The sequence below is a fragment of the Hyaena hyaena genome, unplaced genomic scaffold, assembly GCF_003009895.1.
Source record: "Hyaena hyaena isolate Hyena2069 unplaced genomic scaffold, ASM300989v1 scaffold_141, whole genome shotgun sequence".
Classification (NCBI taxonomy): Eukaryota; Metazoa; Chordata; class Mammalia; order Carnivora; family Hyaenidae; genus Hyaena; species Hyaena hyaena.
This window is the reverse complement of record NW_024080773.1, coordinates 908,502-935,063: the sequence shown is the minus strand read 5'-3', so window position 1 is coordinate 935,063 and position 26,562 is coordinate 908,502. Positions and strand designations below refer to the sequence as shown.

At 41.8% G+C, this 26,562-nt stretch overlaps 1 protein-coding gene across 2 annotated transcripts in view; it reads left to right on the top strand.

The window, feature by feature from the left end:
* The window catches only part of PRKG1 (protein kinase cGMP-dependent 1), a 1,246,601-nt gene that overhangs the window by 884,538 nt on the left and 335,501 nt on the right, over window positions 1-26,562 (top strand). For both annotated transcript variants that reach the window (XM_039238529.1, XM_039238531.1), the window contains exon 5: window positions 13,833-13,896. In XM_039238529.1, the coding sequence (XP_039094460.1) occupies window positions 13,833-13,896 (64 nt within the window). The remainder of the gene's footprint in view (window positions 1-13,832; window positions 13,897-26,562) is intronic.

Sequence of the window (26,562 nt, the reverse complement as noted above, 5' to 3'; positions counted from 1 at the left end):
CAGTCAACAACAATGTATCACACACTTAAAAATCTGTTGAGGGCAAATTTCATGTTAAGGGTTCTTGCCACAATAAAATGAAAATAAAATAAAAAATAACCTAGCCTAACAAAATAACATAGCTGAACAAAATAGCATAACACAATAACCTAAAATAAAATAAGATGATATAACATAGGTTGAAAAGATTGGCTGCACTTCAGAAAACAAGCTGCACTAGGTTTGTGACTCTTAGTGATTTTTTTATTCTTTTATTCTTAGTGATTTCTTTTTTTACATTATCGCATACCACCTGAAAGTAACTGGTCAAGCTGTGAACTCTGCTGTGCAATGAAATCATCTGGATAGATGTTAAAACTTACACTGAATAACATGGATGAATCTTGAAGTCATTATGTTAAGCGAATTAAGCCTGTCACAAAAAGACAAACACTGTATGATTGCTGTTATTTGAGATCCCTAGAGTGGCCAAATTCATAGAAAGTAGAAGGTTGGCTTTCAGTGGTTGGGGAGATGGGAGAATGAGGAGTTAGTGTTTAACTGGTGTAGTTTCAGTTTGGGAAGATAAAAAAAATTCTAGAGATGGATAGTGGTGATGATTGCACAACAGTGTGAATATACTTAATGCCATTGAACTCTATACCTAAAAACCATTAAAATGATAAAAATATGTGATGTATGTTTTTGTTACAGTTTTGAAATTCCGTTGCTTTCTTGGAAGCCACCCTGTGACTTCCTGAATCGGAGTTTCTAGTGACTGTTGGGTTTGGAAACTATTGTTGTAGGACATATTGACCAAAGATTTGGTCTAAGAGATTGGTACTTGCTTTGGAAAAGGCAGTGATTCTGCAGAACTGAGTAACATTGAGACCAAATTTGGGAGTTGGTAGTTGGATATGTAGTTGGGTATGTCATAGCTTTAGAAGATGCTTTTTAAGACTGTACTTTTAGTATTTTTGTTATGTTTGTAAATAACTTGATCACTGATAACCATCTAGTGCTTTAATTTGAAATTCAAACAATTTTAAACACATTCTCTCATAGTATTTCATGGCCTTTGTTTGAGATTACTCAGGCCAGAATAATCATTTGTACATTAGAGGTGAAAACAGTGAGACCCACTGAGCTCAGGTGAATTACTTCTCTTACCCATGCTACCTAGCGTGGGGGTGGTAGGAAAGATACCGAACTGATGGGAATATAACTCTTGTCTAAATGAAAATTGCAGGAATAATGGTTTTATGGATTTTCTTTTTTTTTTTAATATTTTAATGTTTTATTTATTTCTGAGAGAGAGAGAGACAGCATGAGCAGGGGACGGTATAGAATCTGAAACAGGCTCCAGGCTCTGAGCTGTCAGCACAGAGCCTAATGTGGGGCTCGAACCCATGAACCGTGAGATCATGACCTGAGCCGAAGTCGGACTCTTAACCCCCTGAGCCACCCAGGTGCCCCTGGATATTCTTTTTTTAATGGTTGAAAAACATTGTTGCAATTTCTGCCATCAGTTACACTAACCATTTCAATGGAGACATGTCAAATGAATGAAGAGATGTGGCAGAAGGTACTGGAAGAGTCATGACAAAGGCACACAGGAGAGGCTTCGGCAGGGCAAGGTGGTGTGGGCTGTAGCTTCCCTGAAGGTTGATGAGTGGGTGATGAGGGAGAAGGACAGAATATTATTCTTAGATCTACCCATCTCTAAGCCTTTTACTTTTAAAGTTTTATTTTAAGTTTATGTTTTGAGAGAAAGACAGACAGAGCACACTGCAGAGGGGCAGAGAAAGAGAATCCCAAGCAGGCTCCACAGTGTCAGCAAGAAGCCTGATGCAGGGCTCCAACTAACTCCCCAATCGTGAGATCATGACTTGAGCTGAAACCAAGAGTCAGAAGCTAACCTACTGAGCCACCCAGGAGCCCCCTGAGCCCTTTACTTTAGAAGCTCCCCTCTAGACCACATGCCACAATCAGAATCCTGGAATTCTATTGCCCACGTGGCCCTGAGCTCATTTGCAAGCTCAGCACAAGCCTCTCCTCTGGTCCTTTGTTCCCTCCCTGCCATTTGCCCTCCCCTGTGTCTGAGCGTTGACCAGGAGGCAGCCATGTCAGTGAGTGAGTGTGGGGGAAGGGAGGTGGGCTGGGTGGCTCTGGTGGTTGGTACTGGGTTTCACAGGGAATCAGTGCCCTGCATATATTAGTCATGGATCTAGAGGATGCTTTGTTCAAATATAAATTATGAAAATGTGTTTCCCTGTTCTACCCTTTCCTCTTTTCCAAACAGATCGGCAGGCTTTTTTTTTTTCTTTCTAAATTGACTATATTTGGCATATAACATTGTAAATGTAAGGTGTGCAACATGGTAATTCGATACATTTATATACTGTAATTTGATTGCCATTATGAAGATAATTACCACCTCCATCACATTATTCTTTTAGTGGTTGGAATAATTAAGTTCTAGATTCTTAGCAAAGTTTATTATAATATGGTATCCTCGCCAGAATTTACTACGCTGTGCATTGTATCTTCATGACTTGCTTACTATCATTATTTTTATTTACCATTGTCAGTTTGTACCCTTAACAGCTGTCTTATCCCCCCACCCACTTTACCCGGTAACCACCATTTTACTCTGTTTTTATGAATTCGGCATTTTTAGATTCCATAAGTAGGTGTATCTTACAGTGCTTGTCACTCTCTGATATATGTTGCTTGCATAATGTCCTCAAGGTCCATCCGTGTTGTTGGCATGGATGACAAAGTGTCCTCCCTTCTCATGGCTGAATAATATTCTATGTATATCATATACAGATGTGTGATTATATTATATAATCCGTTATGTATGGATAGATAAGTCTATGTAGTTGTGTTTCACATCGTCTTTCCTCTATTGATGGGCACCTTAGGTTGTCTCTATATCTTGGCTTTTGTAAATTAATGCTGCAATAAACATGGGAATTTCTTCATCTCAGAATATTTGATCAATACTAAAAGTTCCAGAAGATAAGGTCCTCTCTGTTTTTGAAACCTAAATTTATTTAATGAGATTAAAATGAGGAGAGTCAAGTGGAGAAAGAAGGACCTGTGGAAATGTTTCCTCAAGAATGAATTTCTCTGCATGGAGTGACCTGGGAAGGATGCCCGGAAGCATTGAGTTCCCAGCTTGACCAAAGGCCCCCTTTCTTACCTGTGGGCACAAAAGCAGAGAGCCGCTAGACATCATGCATTCTTTGTGACCTTGATAGCAGAGGGATGAGAGAGTTTACTTGCCAGCCTCTGGCGATGACATGTCTCCTGGGTTTGGGGTGATCTTGAGGAAGAGCTAAACAATGAACATCATTAGACAGCCCACTGAAAAAGGAGGGTTCCTATTCCAGTATCATTTGATTAAAGACAGTGAACAAATGAAAATTTCCAGCACTCCTAAGTCTATGCTGAGACTTATATGTGACATATTATAACATTTATTTTGATTATTGAAGGTCTTAAACAATGAAAACATTTACAACACAAAGTGTATATTTAATTTGGTGGCTGCTAATGTTTATTGAATGTTTACTATATGCTCGTCACCTTCTCAATGCTTTATATCTGTTCTTTTGCTTATTTTCACCACAACCCTATGCATTGGGTGGTTATATCCACCGCTCCTATTTTGTAAGGGAAGGAAACCGAGGCTTAGAGAGGTTATATTGCTTGCCAAAGGCATAGTAGTAATTAGGAGCAGAGCCTAATTCAACTTGATTCTCTTTCATTCAGAACTCCATACACTTAATCACTATACGGTGGTTCAGAATAAGGAGTTTACATTGTATCACACGACGGATAAAATTCTACCTCATGTCTCCGTAATGGTTTGCTTTATCTAAAGTGTTTTTACACAGAGGAATAAAAATTCTAATTCTTAGAATCTGGTACAAAAATAGGTAGCCATTGAAGGTTGGAGCCACTGAGTGATAAGAGCTAAATGTTGCTGATAGACAATAAATTAGCAGTGATGTGTGTAGGATACTGAGTTGGGGGCAAGAGACCTGCGTAAGGAAGATGAGTTAGAAGATGATTGCATGGCAGACTGAACCAGGATCAGTGCCAAATGATGTAATCATGGGAGAAAAGTGCATTGAGGGCAAGAAACATTTTGATGAGCTCACTAAGGGGAAAGTTCAGATATCTGTGAGGTTAAGAAGGGCTCTTAATCCTTCATCAGTAGAAATTGGTTTCTTTGGAAAGTCAGATTTCTGCTTTTATTCACTTGGTATGAGCTGCAGGAAGCCACTGGCACCGAAAGAAACAATACCTGTCAATATTCTTCTATTTTATTTTATTCATTTTGAGAGAAAGAGTGAGGGAGGGGCAGAGAGAGAAAGAAAGAATCCCATGTGGACTTTGCACTGTTGTCTCAGAGACCGATGAGGGGCTCGAACTTCCGAAACCGTGAGACTGTGACCTGAGCCATAATCAATAGTCAGACGCTTAACTGACCTAGCCACCCAGGCAAACTCCCTGTCAATATTCTTGGCACTAAACTTGATGAAGAGCTTATTTCTTATGACAGAATAAAAAAGTTTCTATTCTCCAAATGGCACCCCAAAATAAGTAATGTACTGGCATACTCTGCTCTAGGTAGAGGACATTGTTGAACTATTTCAATTTGTGTTTGTTGCAGCTACCTTGCCTTATAAATATGGGGCCACATCTAATTATGGGGTTATATTTAAAAATGAATACCAGTGCTATCAACAATAGCCAAATTATAGAAGGAGCCCAAATATCCATTGACTGATGACTAGATAAGGAAGATCTGTTGTACACACACACACTGAAATATTACACATTGATCTAAAAGAATGAAATTTTGACATTTGAAGCAACATGGATGGAACTACAATGTAGTATGCTAAGCGAAATAAGTCCTAGAAAGATACATATCCTATGATTTCACTCCTATGTGGAATTTAAGAAACACAACAGATGAACATAGGGGAAGGGAAGGAAAAATAAGATAAAAACAGAGGGAAACAAACCGTAAGAGACTCTTAACTAAGAGAACAGTCTGAGGATTGCTGGAGAGGGGTGTTGGGTGGGGAGACAGGCATTAAGAAGGGCACTTGTTGGGATGAGTTCTTGGTGTTATATGTGAGAGATACATCACTGGGTTCTCCTGAAGCCAGTACTATACTGTATGTGAACTAACTTGAATTTAAATAAATAAATTAAAAAGAAAGAAAATACATTTTAAAAATGAAGACAAAAACTGATCAAATCCAACCCTTTGTTGCTAAGTAGGTTTAAAAAATCTAAACATGTTTGTTCAGTATGAAAAATATTCAAATATTTCTGATAGATTGCTTACTGCAAAGTCGTCCCCACCTCCCTCCCTCTGACCCCCTGCAGTCTCCCAGGGAACCACACTGCCTCTAGTCTCAGGATCAGGTGCTTTCCACTGCCCTGCCCCCCTTCTACCCTTTCCACTGCCCACTTTCTGCCAGGCAGTAGACCCCCAGCTATTCTACACCCTCTGCCATTGACCCTCCACAGAGCTGGGACAGGGTCTCTTTAGCCAGTGAGATCTTGTCACACCTGCTCAGCACCCCACAGTGCCTGCACATTTCACCCAGATTAAAGCCAAATCCTTTGGGTGGATGGGGGAGGGGCACACGCCCCTCTGTGATCTGCCCTCTTTCCCTCTCCTCTTGAGGCTTTCTTCCATTTTCCCCCAGAGCCACCCAGAGCCACCCAGCTGCTCCTACAATCAGCTAATGCTACAGACCTTCCTGTTCCTCTCTCTCAAACCTACGGTTCCCTGTGTCCCTCACCTCTCAGATTCCTGTGACCATCTCACATTTCCAATGAGGATATCTTTGTCCTGTTCAGTCTTTGACCTTAAATCCCCTCCCATTGTAATCCCTGCTTTCCTGTGGGAGTTTTTCTAGCGGACAATACTATAGCCCATAGCCCTTACCTCATGTACTTTATGATATGTGTGTGTACATATATAATTGTATCATGTGTACTTATTATGTTTCCTATTTATTTTCTATTTCTGATCATTAGGCAGGGGCCTTGGCTTTCGTTGATGAATCTCAAACACCTACAACAATTTATGGCCCATAATAGGTGCTCAGTTAAGTTTTCCCGAGTAAATAAATCATGTAATTAAATCAGTATTTTAACAACAGTAAGAATTTTTTCTCTTTGAAATGGACCCATCAGGATACACTTTATTTAGTTGTAACCACAATTGTGCATTTTATAACATTAGGTGTAATAAAAATACAGTTACAAAACAACATTTTGAAAATACAAGAAAGTAGAGGAAAGGAAAAAAATTTAAAGATTGTCATTCCACCTAACACAATGTTTGTTAACTTTCTGCTATTTTCCTGCAAAGATTCTCTAATGTATAATTAAAGGGGGATTGATTGAAGACATAATTATCTTATAGTAGACATAATTTTTACCACCTTTTCCTTGTAATATAATATTCTGTGTTTACATTCTTTTCATCACTTTTATTCACTGTAAGCCAGTGGTTCAGCAGCTTGTGTGGGCTATATCTAACGATATTGCCTGTATTAGGAGTTAAAAATGAGAATATTTAAAGATATTTTCTAATGCATTTAAAACTACCAAAAACCACCAAAGATAAACATTATATGTTAATATAAAGAGTCTGTTTTTAATAAAGATGACTGTTATCTTCCAAAAACAAAACTTAGCGAACATAGAAGTTCGAGATTACGCTTTTGTAAATGTGTCAGTGTCTGGCTTACTAGAAGAAAAATTGTCATATTTGCTTCTGTATTGAAGCTATTGAATTTCTCTTGTTTCAGTTGAAGTTTATGAAAAGATCACTGTCACAGAGATTGGTGGTAGGAAACGGTGAAAGTAGGCTAATGACCTTTTCAGACCATTGTGGACATTCTTTGATATGACACCACAACCCAACGAATACTAGTTTATTGAAGGTTAATTGCAATATGGAATGTCAAACAGTAGCTATGTTAGAATCCATTGATCCATCTTATATTTCAAATAGATCTTTCCCCATGCATAATTTTGTAACATCATGTATCGATCACCTGGAAAAATATTGCTTCACTGTACTAGGCAAAATTTCCAGTCCAAAAAATTCTATTTGTTAATATCCACGTATCACCAAAGATCTCTTCTGAAAAGTCTTCAAGTATTGGAAAGCTGTTAAGCCCAAAGTGGCAACTAAAAGTGTTCTGAAGTTGTAATTTTCATTTGAAAGTTCAGTTTTTATCATTGGCAACAAATACTGCCTGCTTTTTTTCCCCCTTGAACTAAAAGGCTCACTTTGTTCTTTTTTGAAAAACTGTCTACCTATCAGACACAGAAGCCTGAATAACCACAGTTTGTTGGTCATTGCCAAGTAAAAATGATGTTCCTTGGATAAGGTGGAACTTTTCAGCTTGCAGCTCCAGGAATGACACAAGTGATATTCCTCAAGACCGCCACCATGCTTTGGTGTACCCAGAAAGGCGGCTTGCGTACTTGACATTTTGTCTGACACCATACTCAAAAGATGCATATCCAAGAGATGAAACATAAAAAAATGAATAACTTTTATTGTTTCATCAAAAATGTTTTCAGGTAAAAATGACATTTAACTGGGGCGCCTGGGTGGCTTAGTCGGTTAAGCGTCCGACTTTCGCTTAGGTCATGATCTCGCGGTTCGTGGGTTCGAGCCCCGCGTTGGGCTCTGTGCTGACTGCCAGCTCAGAGCCTGGAGCCTGTTTCAGTCTGTCACTCCCTCTCTCTCTGACCCTCCCCTGCTCACACTGTCTCTCTCTCTCTCCTAGAAATAAATAAAACATAAAAAAAAAAATTTTTTTTTAAAAATGACATTTAACTTTTCTCACTGTAGGTAAGTGGTGATTTAGAGTCTAATGGCAGTGAGTGCATTTTGTGGTCACCGCCTTAGTCTCTGCTGGGAGGTCTCCATTGCTTTCACATGATCAGAGCAAATATCAGCATAGCTGTTCTCAAATAACCCATAGATGGGAAAAGTTAGTCCGGACCGAATAGCTCAGTACCACTTGTGTTTGTTGCCAGCTGTTCATATAAACGATGAACTTCTTTGATGATTAGTTGGTTCTGATAGCAGATAAATACGAGCGAAACAGCAAGCCTGGCCATGTCTGTACATGAATCCACTGGAAAGGCAAAAGTGCAGTTCTCTAAAGAAGAACTTAACTCATCTTTGTGCTCGCAGCTTCTCCTTTAATTCAACCAAACGCTATATCATTGGAATGAGGCAGTGCAGTGATTTCCTCTATGACTTCATCAGGCATGGAGCGAGGTCGACTCTGCAAGTCTTTATTGGTCTGTCGCAACTGTGCTGTGGGTCTTTTCCGGTCATTGCAATATGGTGATTAATCCCAGGAGATGCGCCACTTACTAATTTCAAAAGCTGCACCAAACAATTTTGGGGTTTTACAATCTTCATCGTGTCTACATTTAGAAGTTCAATTTCCTTTTCTTTAAATTTTGAATGATTGGGCTCAAAATGACATCATAAGTGACATGGTAAGGTTATTTTTAAAACATTCCTTTGTGTAAGACAATAAGGGAAATTATAATTCTTAGGGAAAAGTTGATTTTGTCATATTTTTATTTATAGTGACTCCAAATTTCCTTGGGCGAGATTTATCCCATCCATGAGTCAGAAAATTCTTTGATGTGTCCTTTTTTATATTTTTCAGTGGCTTTAGGCTTAGAAATTGGCAGCAATAGCTTGAGAATATAGGAGCCATCCGATGTCCCCTTTCAAAGTCAATGATCCATTCTTAAAAATGAAAAATGTAATAAGCTTTCTTTTATTTAGTTCTTAATAATAATTACAAAATTCTAAAGCTATAACAGCTTTAGATAAAATTCTAAAAGAAATGTTTTTGAAAAAAATATAAAACTATTATCGCAGCATAAGGTATGCAAATATACTTTCTTACTGTTTTCACTTTGACACAGGAAATGTGTATCAGGTCTGAATAACCACAGTTATTCAGGAGTTCAAAAGAATGATCTGTTCAAAAGAATGATAATAAGGTTATGAGATTATAGCACATGTGTGAAAACTGTCTAGTAAGAACACAGTTTTACTGAAATTATGCTGAGTTAATTTCTATAATAGTACACAAATCACAAACCTATACACTCCCTTAAAAATTCTAGGAAACACAAGAACACAGAAACATAGATCCTATGCCATCAAAGGAATGATGTCATCATACTGCTTATGGGTCTGTGGGATTCTGTTGTCTACATGTGAAAGAATAAGGTGTAAAAGGCAAATTACAACTTAGACTAGTAATTTGCTCTGACTTTGAAGACCCCCTTAACAGGGTCTTGGGGAATCCTTGGCCTCTCAGATCACATTTCAAGCTGCTGTGTATACAATTCTGTTGCTCTGTAAGTTTTCCAACTTCACAGACATGTCCTGTAATACAATTCTTTATTGGCTTTTCTCTCCCCTCTGTTAGTTGTTTCTTCAAACAGTAGGTGAGCAGAAATAAAATCACTAAGACAAATTCAGAATGTGGGACATCCAATAAGACAGTTGTCCAGTCTCTTCCAAAAGTCAATGCCATGGGGGAAGGTGGAGGGGGGGGGTGTTGTAGAACAAGAGACTAGAGGTACAGAACAACCAAAATAATTGGTGTGTAGAATTTTACTGGATCCTGGTTTGAAAAGAAAAATAAACAGGAGTAAAGACATTTTTTGAACCTAAGTAATATTTGAAGATGAAACAGATATTAGATGATATTGAAGAGTTGAAGTTCATTTTCTTATGAATGGTAATGGTATTAGCGTTATTTAGGAGCATGTTCTTATTTTTAGGATATGTATGCTGCAGGTAAAGGATTAGGGGTCAAGTTTTATGGTACCTGTGACTATGAAATGTTTCATAGAAAATGATCTATGAGCCTATTTATACACACATAGAAAACTAGACGAATTCAAGGTAGATAAAGATGGTGTTAAGAACGGCAAATCTAGGTGGTGGGGATACAGGTGATTCTTGAACTATTTGTTCAGTCTTTCAATTTGTTTACCTCTTTTCACACTAAAAAGGTGCCTAATAAATCAAATATTAATATTATTCACATCCAGATCACTAAAAGACGATAGAACTGTTGTTAAAGTTGCATGAGACATTTTCTAATCATTTTACTGTAAACCATGCCATTCGGTGGGTAAGTGAGCTCCACATGATTCAGGTAGGAATTTTAAAAAAAAAAATTTTTTTAATGTTTTATTTATTTCTGAGAGACAGCGTGAGCAGGGGAGGGTCAGAGAGAGAGGGAGACACAGAATCTGAAGCAGGCTTCAGGCTCTGGTGAGCTGTCAGCACAGAGCCTGATGTGGGGCTCAAACCCACAAACCATGAGATCATGACCTGAGCTGAAGTCAGACACTTAACCAACTGAGCCACCCAGGCACCCCAGGCTGGAATTTTCAAACTTCTGTCACTTAGGTTGGGTTATGCCACATCAGGCAAACTTTTGAGATCACACTTGTCAAATCTGTAAAATGGGTGACAATAACAATGCTATTTCAGAAAGTGGTTGTAAAACTAAACTTTATGTTCTCTAGAAAATCCTTAGCCCAGTGTCTGGCCAATAGGAAGTACTCAAATCTCATCTTCTATTATTGTCATTGCAAATTGCAAATTGAGTCCTTCATTCAGTTTAGAAGAGCCAATGGCAAAGCACAACAGGCATTAAATCATCTCTATTACATTACATTCAAAGGCATTCTGTAACTTCAGGCCTATTGCAAGTCTTTAAGGAATCAACAGCTGTAATAGATACTTAAGAATTACTTGTAATTAGCATGCAAATTGTTATAATTTTTTCACATATTCTTCTCTACTATTAAAGCATTTTCTGGAAGTTTGTCCTTATAATTATTTTGCCTTAAGTTTTCTAAATCATAAATGACTTCATCTTGAATTATATGTGCAAATTAGTAAAGTCTACATTAATGTCTTTTGATGTGTTGGGGAAAATTTAACCAACATATTTCATGGGTAGAAGTCCAAATTATGAATATCCTCAGTTGTTTTGTTCTTGGTGTAGGAGCTCTTGGTGGACCAATAATTCTTAGAAAGGAAATTAATTCTATGAGAAGGGGATGCCTGGGTGGCTCATTTGGTTAAGCATCTGACCCTTGATTTCAGCTAAGGTCATGATCCCATGATTCGTGGGTTTGAGCCCCATGTTGGGCTCTCACTGTTAGTCCAGGCTTTCTCTCTCTCTCTCTCTCTCTCTCTCTCTCTCTGTCTCTTACTTCTCTGTCTCACTTCTATCTCTCTCAAAATAAATAAACTTTAAAAACTTATATGAGAGACTTCAGTGTTTGTAATGATAAAGGTCTTAAGATTTTAAAGATAGTTACAAAGGTATTTTCAGAGCAATTTATTAAAGTGAAGCCATTTATTTTTTTGGTTAATTGCTCTCCATTTTGTTACATCTAGAAGTTCCCCAGCTATTACTGATCATTTGTAAAATATCAGCCTTAATTTTTGTTAGTAACTAATGCTGCTGAATGCTTTGAGACATTTAAATTTTTCAAAGATCAGGATAAGCATACAGCAATATTATTCAGGCACGAGAAAGAAGGAAGTTCACATCTGCAACATGGCTGGACCTTGAAGGCATTATGCTAAATGAAACAAGGCCAGACTGAAAAAGACAAATACTGTATGCTATCATGTGTACGTAGAGTCTAAAAAGTCAAGGTCATAGAAATGTGGGTGCTGGAGGGTGGGGGAGATAGGAAGATGCTAGTTGAAATGAAACTTTCAGCTACAGCTTAGGATGAATAAGATCTCTATCTAATATATAATATGGTGATGATGATGACTAATACTGTGAAATGTGCTAAAGAAGTAAAACTGAAAATATTTTCCACCAAAAAAATAATAAATACATGAGGTAATAGATTTGTTACTCAACCAGATGGACAAGCCCTTTTACCATGTGTACATGTATCAGGCTGTACACTTTAAACGTCTTCTAATTTGTCAATTATACCTCAAAGCTGAAAAAGTAAAGTGGTAAAAGGTATTGCAAGTGCCCTTCCTAAAGTGTAAGGTTCATGGTTTTGCTCAGTGTATCATGTAGTCAAACACATACTATTTTTTTCCTCATGGACACGATCTCTCTGGAATGTGGAATTATTATGGTATGGCTTGGCATGGGCAGAGCACGGGTTGAGGTAAACAGTGGAGCATGGAAGGGATGTAGGCTTGTCTGTGGAAGGGATCCAGTTATAATAACCTGAGAAAAACTACACTGTAGTCTGTGTTTTCCACCAGCACCTACTGGGATAGAAGGATTCTAATCACTCTTACATCTTAGGAGTCCCTGAGAGATAGTTCACTAAAAGAACAAAGAAGGGGTAGATTTTTCAATCTGCATCACTCATGGAAACAGCTTTCTCTGTCTTCCTCTGTTTCTGTGAGTAGTGCCATCCAGCTGCTGAAATAGACTGCCTTCTGGAAATTAAAACCCACATGAATAAGACCACAGCAGTAAATCTGGTGGAACAGATGGTCCTGGGTGAATTGTTCTACCTCTGTATAAAGACCTTGGGATTTTGTCAGTAGGCTTAACACTAAGTAATAGGACCCAGAGGGAAAAGTGAATGGTAAAACTTCCATGCCTACCTCCAAACAGTATGCTCTGGTTTCTTCCATTGTATCATTCTAATCAAGCCTGAATTATTCACTAGGTCAAATATCAGATATGCAAATACAGATGTACTCATTATAGTGTTCACTCTATTTAAGCATTGAGGTCTGATTATATGAGACTTCAGTTCTGTATCCCAGTTAGGTTTTCCAGTGGAGTTTCAAGAATTAGATGTTGATGGGTGTTTTGATTTCTTTGGAAGTCATTACTATATCACATAGAAAAGAACTTATGTTGGTCTGTACATTTAGCGTCACTCAGTATTTTCATTTGCTGGTCATGGGGGCGGGGGTGGGATATGAGGAGGAGGAGGTAAGGGAAACTAATAATGTTCCTGATCTCCTGAGTCTGGCTCTTGTCTCCACCCTATCTGATCTGATCTTTATAATTGTCCCAGGAAGCCTTCACACATCCGTGCTTTCCTAACTTGGCTCAACACATGCTATTGAATTATTATTTATAAATGCTGGAAAATACAAGAGTCGAACAAGACAGATACACCGTTCTTATGTTTGTGGAGTTTTAATTCTAACAGGGAGAATACCCCAGAACAAATATCTGATTAAGTATCTAATGACTGTTAGAGCAAGGGATAGAGGACCTCTTAGGGGGAGAACCTGACCTAGCTGGAGGGGCTTGGGGAGAAACAGTTTCCAAGGCTGTTGAATGAATGCTTGTGGGTCTGAGTATACATTGATCACACTGTGTCCTAAAGAACGAGTAGAGGTGCCCTGTAGAAGGAGCGTGTGTGTGTGTGTGTGTGTGTGTGTGTGTGTGTGTGTGTGTGTGTACAGAGGGACCTAGAGAGGCAGATTGACTGGAAGGAATCTGGTGAGAGCTGACTGAAAAGGAAGAAAATGTTATTTTCCCCATTATAGCAGAGGCATCTATGGGCCCATGAGTAATCATAAGTGGGATTTAAACTTGGCTCTGTCCAACCTCCATGTTCTTTCTAGTACAATATGCCTTTTCCCTGTTGATCATCAAATCATGCTCAAGTTAGTGCTTTCATCGTCATCTGCAGGTTCTTTGTCATGAAATGCTTTTGCACGTTGCTGTTTGGTTTGCGGAAGAAAGTTGCTTCAGCACTATCTCTGTTTGGTTTTGCAGTGTCCCGACATTCCAGAGCCTTCCTGAAGAGATCCTCAGTAAGCTTGCCGATGTCCTTGAAGAGGTAATTGTTTTTAGACCTTGAACTCTGTGAGATATGGGGCACAGGCCAACACAGCAGCATGATGATGGGTCACATACTGAAGAGAGACCTTTTAACTAGCCATGAGCTCTGGGATGGGCTGTATGCTTGGCCTTGGGTAAAAGGCAGCTCATTGCACCCACCACTTATACACAGTTAGATATGTGCCAATCAACTTAGCTACAGAGGTAGGAAAACCTCACTGTGCCAAATAGAATATTTCTTTGACTTCCAAGAATGAGAGATGGCGTATTTCTCTCTTCTTTCAGTCCATGGAAAGCAAGATTTCAGTAACTACCTCTCTGAAGCTTCAGATGAGCAAATTTACAACAAGTATATGTTTTATTAGCATCTGAGTATATTTGACACACATAATTATATGCACCAAAGTGAAAATTTCACTACTCTTCTTATTCTCTGAATCTACAAAGCCCAGGAAATAGCACAGCAGGACCTGTGAGGTTTGCTGCACCCTGGGTGGCCAGGAAAGGGCAGGGTCTCTCCAGAGACAGGGAAGGAGGGGTATTGGGGCACCCGTGCAGGAGGGCAGGGCATTGGTGGTGGTAGGAGCTGGGGGACACCTGCTCTGGTACCTTCTGATCCGGAAAGCAGGGTCACCAGCTGAGGATGAAGAGGGGTTTGAGGCCAGAGGAGGAGGTGTGGAGGCGGGGATGAGCTGGAAGAACATGGCCTGACTGCCAGGTGCGCTGCCGCCCCACTTGATGTTAGCCGTCCGAAATCTAAATTAAACAGGCAAGGAAGAGTTTATTGAAGATGTGTGATAGGGTACAGACCAGGCTCAACCCTGCTAGAAGAAGAGGTGGCAGATGTTTAAGTGCTGGGCTGAGCTAGTGGAGAATAATGGGGAGGGGGAGTCCTCTCCTGGGGAACAGGTGAGTCAGTGTGCTGAGGTCATTTGTATTGGCCCATCATCTTTTCTGGAAGCCGGGCTCCCTGCCTCCCACAGACACACAGGCGGGTACTTTGCTACAGAACACGGAAGGGTTGAGGAGAGACTCTGGAGCCGAGGTGCAGGTGCAGAAAAGATGGTGGTGGCTGACCTTGGGGTTTAACTTGCCCGAGGATGGGAGGTGAATGGGAGGAGCAGGGCCCGCTGGGGATGATGGCCTCAGGGGGTTGAGTCTCGGGAGGCTGAGCAGTTGTCAGAGCTGTGCATTAATAGGAGTGACTTGGAAAGATGCCGAAAATGTTTTCCTCTCTAGGTCCCACCTATTCTGGTCCTTCAATGATCCAGAGAACCTAAGAGGTTCCTGTACCCAAATTCTAGTTCAAGGTCTATTGAAGAGAGCTCACCTACAATTTGTTGGTCTCCCTCACCTCCTATGTGAACACAAAGGAAAGCAGAGTCACATTGGGTTCCCAGGTTCAAGTATACAGAATTCATGAGAAATAAACACTGGTTGTCCTTCTCCCTGAATGTCCTGATCCCTGTGTCTGTAGCCTCTTGGGACTCTCTTCCTGGCCCATTTCGGTTTTCCCTTTCCTCACTGAATGCACACCGAAGAGCTCTCTGATGACCTTTTTTTCTCTTTTCAAACAAAGCAAACTCAGAGTACAAACTTACTAGTTCCAGTCAAGCACTTCAAAAAAAAAAAAAATCCTTTAATTATGTTCTTTCTTTTCCACAGCTGTGGAAGGATTCTGTATGCTTTGCAAAACAATAGTGAGAGCTCTATAATAATTCTGAAAAAAGAAATATTTTCACATTTTATGTCAGCTCTTCTAATGAGATGGTGCTTTAATGTACGTTTGGATGGTGTGAGCCAGAGTGCATCCTATAGGGACACTACCAAAGGGACCCGCATAATTAACTGCCTACATATTTGTTTTGAGAACATGAAAATAAAGTAAATAGACAAAATGCAAAGTAGACCCAGTAAATGAAAGTATTCGACTTAAGTTGAATCAACAAGCAGAGTGAGAAATTAGATGAAATTAAGGATCAGATAGAGTGAAGCAAATTTGGAAGAACAAAAGCGATACCAGTGTCACATCCCATTAACAGGAAATGTGCTTGCATAATTGAGCTGTCTTTCTTTCTGCAAATGTCCACAAGATGAAAGAAGGCCAGATCATCATGAAAGGGAAGTGGCAGTATCGTAGCATTCGGCAAAGAAGTCGCAGCCTTGTTTGTTGGACAGATATTTAGGGAGCACCTCCCATGGCCAGGAATGGCTCAAGCCCCGGGGATCCTGGGCTGCTCTCCCTTAACGTTAAGTTCCAGCGGAGGGCACAGAGGGTACTGATGAGCAGGAAGGGAGGCCTGGGAATGAGGCCGCTCTGTATCGGGTTACTGGAGGAGGACCTCCCTGAGGAAGTGAGGTTCATGCTGACATCCAAATGCAGATACTAGATGCACTGCATGGAGGGGGTCGAGGCAGGGAGCAGCCCCAGGTCCTAAAGCAGGAGGAAGCTTCGTGCCCTTAAGGGACAGAAAGAAGGCTTATAGTGGGGTGAGATGGGGCTGGAGGAAATCAGGTGAGGCCTGTTGACAGCAGCTTTGTGGGGCATGATGAGATCTTTGGTTTCTTGTCTGAGCGTGAAGGGGAGACTTAGAGGGTTGGATGCCAAGAAGTGGCATGTTCAAGTTGTGTTTTAATCACCTGTGGCTGGCCGATGGGCAAGGGGGTTGCAGTGGGGCAGACTGCTGTCAGTCCAGTGAGCCTGGGCGTCCCTGTGCACACATACTTTCTGACTCTTACTCCTTCTGTCGCTGTGAAATGATATTTCCAATGTAAGGGGACCAAAAAAAGTTAAAGAACAGGGATGGGGGAGGCAGGGACAGAGAGAGACAAAGTGTAACAGATGGAAAGAGGAATAAAGTGGTTCAGGAGGTCCATGTGACTACAAGATTAGGAGGAGATGCAAGAGATGCCTCTGAGTCATTTCTGCCATTGCCCCCCAGCCCCACCCACCCCTCAGTAATTTCTAGTGTGGACGTACATATCCATGGTGTGTTCTTCCCTGTGAGATTCTACAACAGGAACTAATACCCTTATTCTTTTAAGTTTATCTATTTTGAGAAAGAGAGAGAGCATGAGCTCAAGTGAGGGAGAAGCAGAGAGAAAGAGAAGGTGAGAATCAGAATCCCAAGCAGGCTCCACGCTGTCAGCATAGAGATTGACCCAGGGCTCAGTCCCACAAAGTATGAGATCATGATGTGAGCCAAAATTAAGAGATGCTTAACTTACTGAGCCACCCAGGTGCCCCCTAAGACTCTTTTTCTGTGTGTAGCAATTTAGTGCCCCTTTCTTCTTTTTCTCTATATCACATAGTAGAAATATTTCCTTTGCATATTGAATCTCTCTTGCCTCCTTTTAGGGACATAGAAAAGTTCTCTCCAGCCCCTTTGCAGAGGCATGTGTAGGCATAATTTCTTGTCAAAAGCCATAGCCAATGAAGCACACAAAGCCAAACCTTCCCCAGGTTGGGTTTTGCAAGACATGTTGAAATCATCTGTGTGACTTTCTAATTGTTCAACTTCATCATCACCATTGTATGCTCTTCCACATCTGGCTCAAACCAAGTCTTGATACATATCAGAGGTGATTGTAGGTGCTCCAAGTTTGGTTTGCTAGAGAAGCCATTTTATTGTTTGTAAAATAAATTGGAAGAGGTGTTTGAGGTGCATGTAGGGAATACCAACCTCAAACTTCATAAAATGATTTCATTGACCTCTTTGCCATCCCTTTTATCACAGCAAAAAATGTATATTTGAATTCATTAGTCAGGTGTGAGAATCTATCCTGAGAATCTAGGAAACAGCCGGGGGTAAAGGAAGAGAAGTGAAATTTAAGATAGGGTGTAATGGCTCCTTTCTTACTGTAACAATGACACACACTTCCTTTTTCCTTCACGACACGTGATTAGTCTTTCTGATGCATGACATTTTTCAAAAGGATGAGGCAATTCCTAGCTAATCTCCAACTGAGAAATAGCTCCCTTCACTGCTTACCTATCCAAGCATGATGGAGAATAAGCCCAGTGTCTAATATTCATTCATATATCAGGACTGTGGTGACATCTTTAAGGAAATTGGCAAATAAAAACATTTTCTGATTGAAAAACAAAAAAGTATTAACCTGATAGCCTATCACAAAGAGTGCTCGAAACTTAATTCGTGTAGGGGTTCTGCTTTCACCCACGAGGGAGAAAAAGTCGAGATAACTCAGGGAAAACTGTACTTCATGGAAAATACCAGATTGAAGACCAAATTAAGCCAACAAATTCACTTTCCACCACTTGGCATAGCATATTTTCCCTTTATGTGAATAGAAGTGGGGCATGGGTGCTATATTTAAAACTCTTGATTTTTAAATTGAAAATAAAGCATATCAAAACCACTTCTTGGCTTTTATTGGACCCTGTTTTGTGTCCAATTTGCTCATTAAAACATTGGATTTGTTCATCTTAGAATTAAAAATTCTCTTTGCTACATCAGCTTTGTAAAGCTCTTTACCTTTGAGTCTGCAACCTCATGCGATTGCATCTTGGACACGTTTGAGTAATGGGTGGTTCTGCTCTGTGTCCCTAGATGGTGCATTTGTTTTGTTTTGTTTTTGGTATTTATATGATTGTGGTCCTGACAACCTTTTAGACAAATAACATTCCTCAGACTTCTTGAATTAGGAAGAAAAAGATGGGAAAGTAAAACTGGGAACAAAAGGCAAGGAGAAAACATTTTTCGGATCCACCATTACTTGATAATATAGTAGGAGGCAAATATCAGATTGTCGCAGCCAGGGAACAGTGCTGGAGAAAGTGGTGAATGTAATAGAGGCAGTCCTCCTTCAAGTTCTGGCAGGTGTGAGTGAATATCTCAGTGTTCCTTGGTGGTACCTGCCACCTTGACATCTTCCCAGATGCCTCTGTGTTCTCCCCAGTTGTTAGCAGTGTGGGGGCATGGAGGGGGAGTCTTGCATTTGATTGAGTTATCGGAGCGCTCTGTAAACCTCTCTTTTTTCCACTCTAAACAGGCCTAGTGTCTTCAGGAAAGAAACTGATGAAGCAGACAGGAACATTATTAGTTCTTTTGAAATCTGTTGTTTGAATTAAACTTTTTCTTCCTTTCCTTCAGGCCTGGCTCTGGCTATTCAGAGCCATGCTGGAGGGAATTCAAAGATCTGTTCTTTCTCAATTGCTCTGGGATAAAGGATGCTGAATATGGAGATGAAACTGTTTAGTTCTTTCTGGTTTCTTTTGGATCTTCTTTTCTGTGAGGCAAGTAACTGCTTTTGAAGGGAGATGATGGGGGAGGGGCGTGTGTGCACACGTGTGTGTGTGTGTGTGTGTGTGTGCGCGCGTGTGTGTGTGTGTGTGTATGGCAGGACGTAAAGATTAGACAGTAAAGACAAAACTTTAATAATAACTTCTTCACACCTTATTCTTTTTTAAAAAGGTTATTTATTTTGAGGATGGAGCAAGGAGCAGAGAGAATCCCACGCAGGCTCCACTCTCAGTGTGGAGCCCAATGGGCTTGATTCCACAATGGTGAGATTATGACCTGAGCCAAATCAAGGATTACACACTTAACTGACTGACCCACCCAGGCGCCCCCATATCTTAATCTATTATAGAAGTAAATATGGAATGGGAGAACATATTAGCAAATCACACGTGATAAGGGAGTTGTCTTACTTCATGTTCTCCAGAGAAGCAGAACCAGGGGGATGAATATATGTACATAGAAAGATTTAAAGGATTCACTCATGTGATTATGGAGGCTGCCAAGTTCAAACGCTCCAGAATGGGCTGGCAGGCTGGAGACCAGAAGAGCTTGTGCCATAGTTCAAGTCCAAAGGCCACCTGCTGGCACAATTCCTTCTTGGCAGGGAGATGACTCTTTGTTCCATTAAGATCTTCAGTTGAGTGGATGAGGCCCAACCAATTATATAGGCAAATCTTCTTTACTCAGAGTCCACTAATTTAAATATTAATCTTACCCCCAAAAAACACCCTCATAGAAAAATTGAAAATATTGTTTGACCAAATACCTGGACACTGTGAGCCAAGCTAACTTGACACATAAACTCACCATCACAGGACTTGTATCTAAAATATATAAAGAATACTTACAACTCAATAAGAAACACATAAATCACTTTCAGAAGTAGCGCATGCCTTGAATAGATATTACCCCAAAGGAGCGCTACAGAGGAGGTCACTAAGCACATGTAAAGAGTTCCAATGTCAGTAGTCACTAGAGACATGAGAATCAAAGCCGTGAAGGTGTACCACTTACACCCACTTGGATGGCTAGAATTAAAAAGACCGGTGATGACAAACATGGATGTGAAGAAAGTAAAACTCTAATATGTCGCTGGTGGGGTTGTAAAATCCTATGGCTTCTTTGAATATCAGGCAGCTCCTTGAAATGGCAGGCACAGGGTGTTACCATGTGATGCATACATCCTGTTATTGGCTATTTTCCAAGAGAATGGAAACAGATGTCCAAGGGGCACCTGGGTGGCTCAGTCAGTTAAGCATCTGACTCTTGATTTCTGCTCAGGTCATGATCTCATGGTTTGGCAGTGTGGAACTTGCTTGGGATCCCCTCTCTTTCTCCCTCTCTGCTTGCCCCCCACTTGAAAAATAAATAAACTTAAAAAAATAGATGTCCACACAAAAGATTGTACATGAATGTCCATAGCAGGGTTACTCCTAATAGCCAAAAAGCAGAGACCTAAATGTCCATGAATGGATAAATGAAATGGGGTGTGCTCATACAGTGCGATATTACTTGGCTATATAAAGGAGGGAAGTAACAATGCATGCCACCACATGGATGATCCTCAAAGCACTATGGTAGGTAAAGTGCCATACATTGTGTGATTCTCTTGAAATGAAATGTCCAGAATAGGTAGGTCTGTAGAGGCAATAAGTGGGTTAGAGCTAGAACCCAGGAGGTTGAGGGGCATAGGGAGTGATTAAGGAGTATGAGTGTCTTTTCAGGCTGATTAAAATATTTTGAAATTAATTTGGTGATAGTTGCTCAAGTATTTACATATACTGAAAACCACTGAATCATATATGTTAAATGGGTGAATTTTATAATATGTGAACTGTATCATACTAAAGCTTTAAAAGCAATGTAAAAGAAGAAAGAATGGAGGCATAGGATGGCAAAGATGTGGTGGAGGCAATATTGCTGGCGGCAATGTAAAAAAAAAAAACCTATTGAAGGAAGTTAGAAATTTGTCCTGGAGAAGACTTTGGGGTTGAGTGCATTGGACCCTTTTTAAAGTAGACCGTATTATCTGTGTGAGGAGGAAGGGATGCTTAGTCTCTACAAACAGTGAGACTTCAGCAAACTATTGAACCCATCTTTCATGAATGACTCCTTTATGAATGGCAATAGCATCCATTTCTGCCTCTAGCAGCACAGCCATGGTCTTATGTTGTATAATGGATGTAAAATCATTAAATGTAAACACGCCATTTTGGATGCCGATCAGCAGTGCTTACCAACCAATCCACATCCTGGCACGTATCGAAACCAGGTATCCTGCAAACACAGGAGCCTGTTAATGACTGTCGGGAGAGTGGACTGTCCTGAGTCCTACTTGTCTCCATCTGGAGGGCTGAGCAGGCGTGGGGACACCTGTGGTGGCTACAGTCTCGGATGAGTGTGGCAGCTGGCTGCCACTGGCCTCCAGTGGTAGGAAGCAGGGATGATACGAAGCAACCCGCCTTGCACAGGACATCTACGCAACAAGTATGCAGCCCCAAATGCCAGCAGTACAGATACAGAAATTCTGCTGTGGTCCACAAGGATGCAATCCTCTTGGGAAAGTCTGCTAAATGTATGAAGGAAATAAAATAGGGTGATACAGTAGAGGGTACCCGGGATGGATGGACTGCTTTAGCCAGGGTGGTTTGGAGCGTTATCTCTGAGGAGGTGGCCTTTGAGTTGACAGGCACGCACGTGGCATGGATGGCAAAATATAGTGCATGTTAAGGATTAGCAGATAGAGTTCATATTTGGAAGGCTGCAGTGCACGAAGACATTTAGCTAGGATGTCGTGGATACTTACGTGTTGATTTGATGCTCATACGATATCGATTGTGCAACTTCAGCCTAACTGCATTACTGCATAATTATATTGTCAGTGAGACATTTGTGTCCAGAACCTCCCTCATGGCCCTTTCTCCCCCTATGGATAATTCCTTCTCCGATATCTCCTACTACAGTTTACTTTTCATTATGTGTAAGAGTTAAGTGCTCTTTCACTGCTTTAAATTGGTCTCCAGTTCTGTGAAGATTTACCCCTTCAGAGGGTAAATTCCTTCAAGGCAAGAACTTGATGGGTATTACTTTTCAGTGGGTGCCTGTAAGCAGCCAACAGAAACTATACCAGTGCTCTGTGTTGAGTGATGCTAATGCAGTGCTAGCCTGAGGTCTTCTGTTAAATACCAGCCCAGGTAAATACTGTTACAGTCATTCTCTACTTCTAGCTAGGGGACGGGCTCCCTCAATCCATCTCAGTAAACAAGGAGGCATTTTTTTTTATTTAAAAAAAAATTTTTATGTTTATTTACCTTAAGAGAGAGAGAGGCAGGGAGTAAGAACACAGGAGGGGCAGGGAGTAAGGGAGACACAGAATCTGAAGCAGGCTCCAGGCTCTGAGCTGTCCACACAGAGCCCGACACGGGGCTCGAACCCACAAACTATGAGATCATGACCTGATGCGAAGTTGGATGGTTAACCAACTGAGCCACGCAGGCACCCCATGAAGAGGAATTTTAACCCACTCTGTCTGACTTTGGAACCAACACCTTTCACAGCTATACTGCATTTGATTTTGAAAATGTGTGGATTAAATGAAAAAGAAAACTATTTGCCCTCAGCCCCCACTCTTTGTTAGAAATAGGAGACACTTTCTTCTAAAAATGTTTCCTTGTGTTTTTTTTTCCTGGTGAAATTCAATTCTCCCAGTTCGCATTTTTAATTTGTGATGACAGGAATCCATTTTCTGCCAGCCTCAAACTCTGAAACAAGGCATTTCTAGTCATTTTCTCTCCAGAATATGTATGCTTTGCTGCTCCATGCTGGTTGTAATTCGTTAAAATGTATGTGCTCTGCAAATAGGAAACCAATCGGTAATAAATCAGCTTTCTAGAAAACATTCAGAGAAAGTGCTTGAAATGGTTGCTGCATGAGAATATACAGACCTGCATGGTACGTGTGATTTGCTGCCCTTTATGGGGCTTGGAAACAGACGGTGAATTTGTGAGAAACTAAAAATTAGCGGCCTGCCTTCAGCATGAGGATGACATTCCATTTACAAAATGCCATTTGATAGCATTAGTGTCGATCACGATGAGCCCTAGATTCTTTTTACAGAGCATGGTGATAAACACCCGGTCTGCATTAGACAGAGGGCTCTGATCACGAGAGAGTAGGAGACCAGATCTTCAATTTGTTTTCTTCCTACCTCCCACCTTCCCTCCCTCCTTCTCTCTCTTTCCTTCTTTCCTTTCCTTCTTTTCTTTCCTTCTTTTTCTTTCTTTCTTTCTTTCTTTCTTTTCTTTCTTTCTTTCCTTCTTTCCTTCTTTCCTTCTTTCCTTCTTTCCTTCTTTCCTTCTTTCCTTCTTTCCTTCTTTCCTTCTTTCCTTCTTTCCTTCTTTCCTTCTTTCTTTCTTTCTTTCTTTCTTTCTTTCTTTCTTTCTCTCTCTCTCTCTCTCTCTCTCTTTCTCTCTCTCTTCCTTTCTCTCTCTCTCTCTCCATCTCTGTTTCTTTCCTTCTTCCTTCATTCTCTCCTTCTTTCCTTTCTTCCTTTATCTGAAACATCTTTGTAGCTGCCAAAAAACCTAGTTCAGGGGCTTGTAAACAGTCGGCCTCCAAGACCTAAATCAAAGAAGGACAGAAGCCCACTTGTGCTTACAACATGCTAGTAGAAAGCAAAAGATAAGAAACAAACAAACAAACAAACAGTTGGACTTTTAGCTTTCGCCACTAAACCCAGAGCTGTTATATGAGTGATCAGTCAGTTGAGGCAGATGGTAGAGTGGCCCTTCAGTCCCAGGTCCCCCCGGACTTTTGGCTACCTGAGCCCTGGGAACCCACAGCAAGGCACTGTCACTGTACTGTTCTCTGCTTTGTACGATGCTGTGCAGATCACTTTACACTTCCAAGAATCATTCATCCCTGTGGGCCTGAGAGCAGTGGGCTGTCCCGCTTACCTAACCCTGCCTTCTCCTCTTCTTGCTTGTGGTTCCCTTAGTTTCTTTGTAGGGTTTGTACTTCAAAGCCATATGCTTGCTCCTGGACTGATAGGACTTTGTTCATTTCCCAATCTCCTGTAAGTACCTTGGGGTAGGGTATGTCTCAACTGCCATCCTGTTTCCAGCAGAGCCAGGATTTGCTCAAGAATTCCACCCAGCACTTAGTACATAACCAGTATTTGCTGAATGAATAGATTGAATAGGGTTTCAGTAAATATGCGTCATATGAGTGGGGGAAACACAGCTGTTGGGATTCACATTGAGATGCTCTCAGCACATCCAGGATGTAAACGTTTCGAGGATGGGGGCATGCATTGTGCACAGCAGGAGACCGGGAGCACGATCTGATGATACGCACTGGAAGCAGCTGGTAGAGGATTCCCAGGGACCCAGAGTCAAGTCAGAAGACAAAGGTGTAGGGCGCCAAGGGCTAGGAGATCATGGGAAAGGAGTAAGGTGGACTTCCTTGATCACTCTCTCCTCTGCCTTACCCATCCCAGGGAGATGAAGCCCAGGCCTTGGGAGAATAGATATTCTACAGAAGAGGAAAACTCTCTGAGAGCCGGATTCTGGCTCTCAGATATAAAGTCCCCTGGGCAGAGGGCTGAGCTGGTGTCAACCGCTTGATCAGCAAAGAGATACAGGTCTCCTAATAGATCCGGTCCTGACTGCCTACACGACCGAGTGCATGCCTTCGACAATTCCCAAATCAAAGGCTCTGTAGTGCACGTGCCTGTCTCTCCACTTAGTTCCCTGTGTGCAGAATGTAGTGATCCCGCATGTGTGTATGTATGGATCGGTGGTTCAGCCCCCCTGCTGGACGTGTGCCCAGGAGGCTGCAGAGACCGTAAGAAAAGGCTGGAGGTGACAGGGCGGGCCACAGAGAATGTCACCAGAGAGGAAGGAACAAACCCTAAATGGCCAGAGCAGAAGGTCTCAGCCTCAGCCGGCACTGGAGGGGGAGTGGAAGGGGGGAGGGAGGGAAGGAGGGGGAGGGGAATAGGCTTTCCAGCAGCCCAAGAAAGGTTTACATGAGAAATAAAACCCAAGGGGAAACCACAGTGGAGACCCCTCTGTCACATGCTGGCACAGGGGAGCTCCCGCTGTGGCTTGCCTGGGTAATTGCAGGACACAGCCCCCGGGGACCTCCTGGCAGCCGGCAGGGCCAAACTGGTGTTTGGACTCCCGAGTGCTTAGGGCATGGTACTGTGTGAGCCCACATCTTGCAGAGACCGCAGAGCATGCAGTTCCAAGGCAGCCCAGGAGGTGCCTCTGCGACAGCTCAGCCCCATCTCCCTCTGGGGCCCTGCAGTCTATCTGCAGTCCTTCATGAGGAGTTTTGGGGGTGACAGTGGGATCTAGAGCCCATGACCAGGAAAGAATTCTCGAAGACATTTTTGGTGCAAAAAGGTGGTTTTATTAAAGCTCAGGGACAGGATGAAAGGGAAGAAAGGGCTGCCCCAGGGACCTTGAGGAGAGACTGGTTATATACCATGGGGTGGGGGAGATCAAGTCCCTGGAAGTTTCCAGTGAGATTGTCATATGCTAAAGAGGACTCCCAGGATCCCAGAGGCCTGGCTATTGTCAAGCTAGGGTTGTTTGCCCTCCAGCAAGTATTAGCATAGAGACAGTAGGGAGTTCCTGGAGACACAGCTGACTGTGCCTGCCTCCAGTGTTTGTCAGTGGGCTGCAGGTTAGGAGGGGATTAAATGGTATCTGCCACTACCTCCTGCGACTGTCCCCACAGGAGTCCTCGCCACAGCTCAGAGCGCCTTGGGCACCTCCAGGCATGTGGGGCCTGAGTCTGTCACAGCGCTGTGCACCGCCATCTGCCGCCCCCCCCCCCACCTCCACCCAGGGCTCCTCGGACTGCTGGTGTTCCACCCTTAAAAAAGCAGGTGGAACATGCCCACCAGCAGATGGGCTTCTCAGGCTCATCCTCTGTACCCCGGGGGCTGCCTCCGGCCCCCAGAATCCTTCCCTTGCCAGCACCTTGTATCCGTGTGACCAGCCTGAAAGCCGGGCTTCGCAGCTGCAAGCCATCCTGGCCCTGGGCTCCCCTTCAGCTAGCACGGCCAGAACCCGGGATTGGACCACCAAGGCCCTCAGAGTATATCTGCGGTCTGCCAGCCAAACGTGGCCACAGGGAGGGTCACAGTCCCACTACCGGGTCAGTGAAGTCTGTCTGCCCCTGAAAACCAACAAAACACATATGCATGTGTATATACACGTATGATGTACATATATGTATATAGATGTATGTGTATATGTGTGTGTGTATACACCCACATACGTTTCTTTATCTTCATATTATAATGCTTAGATTTCAGTGTTGGCAGCACTTTATTTATATTTTATATTTATTGTTGAGAGAGAGAAAAAGCAGGTGAACGAGCATGAGCG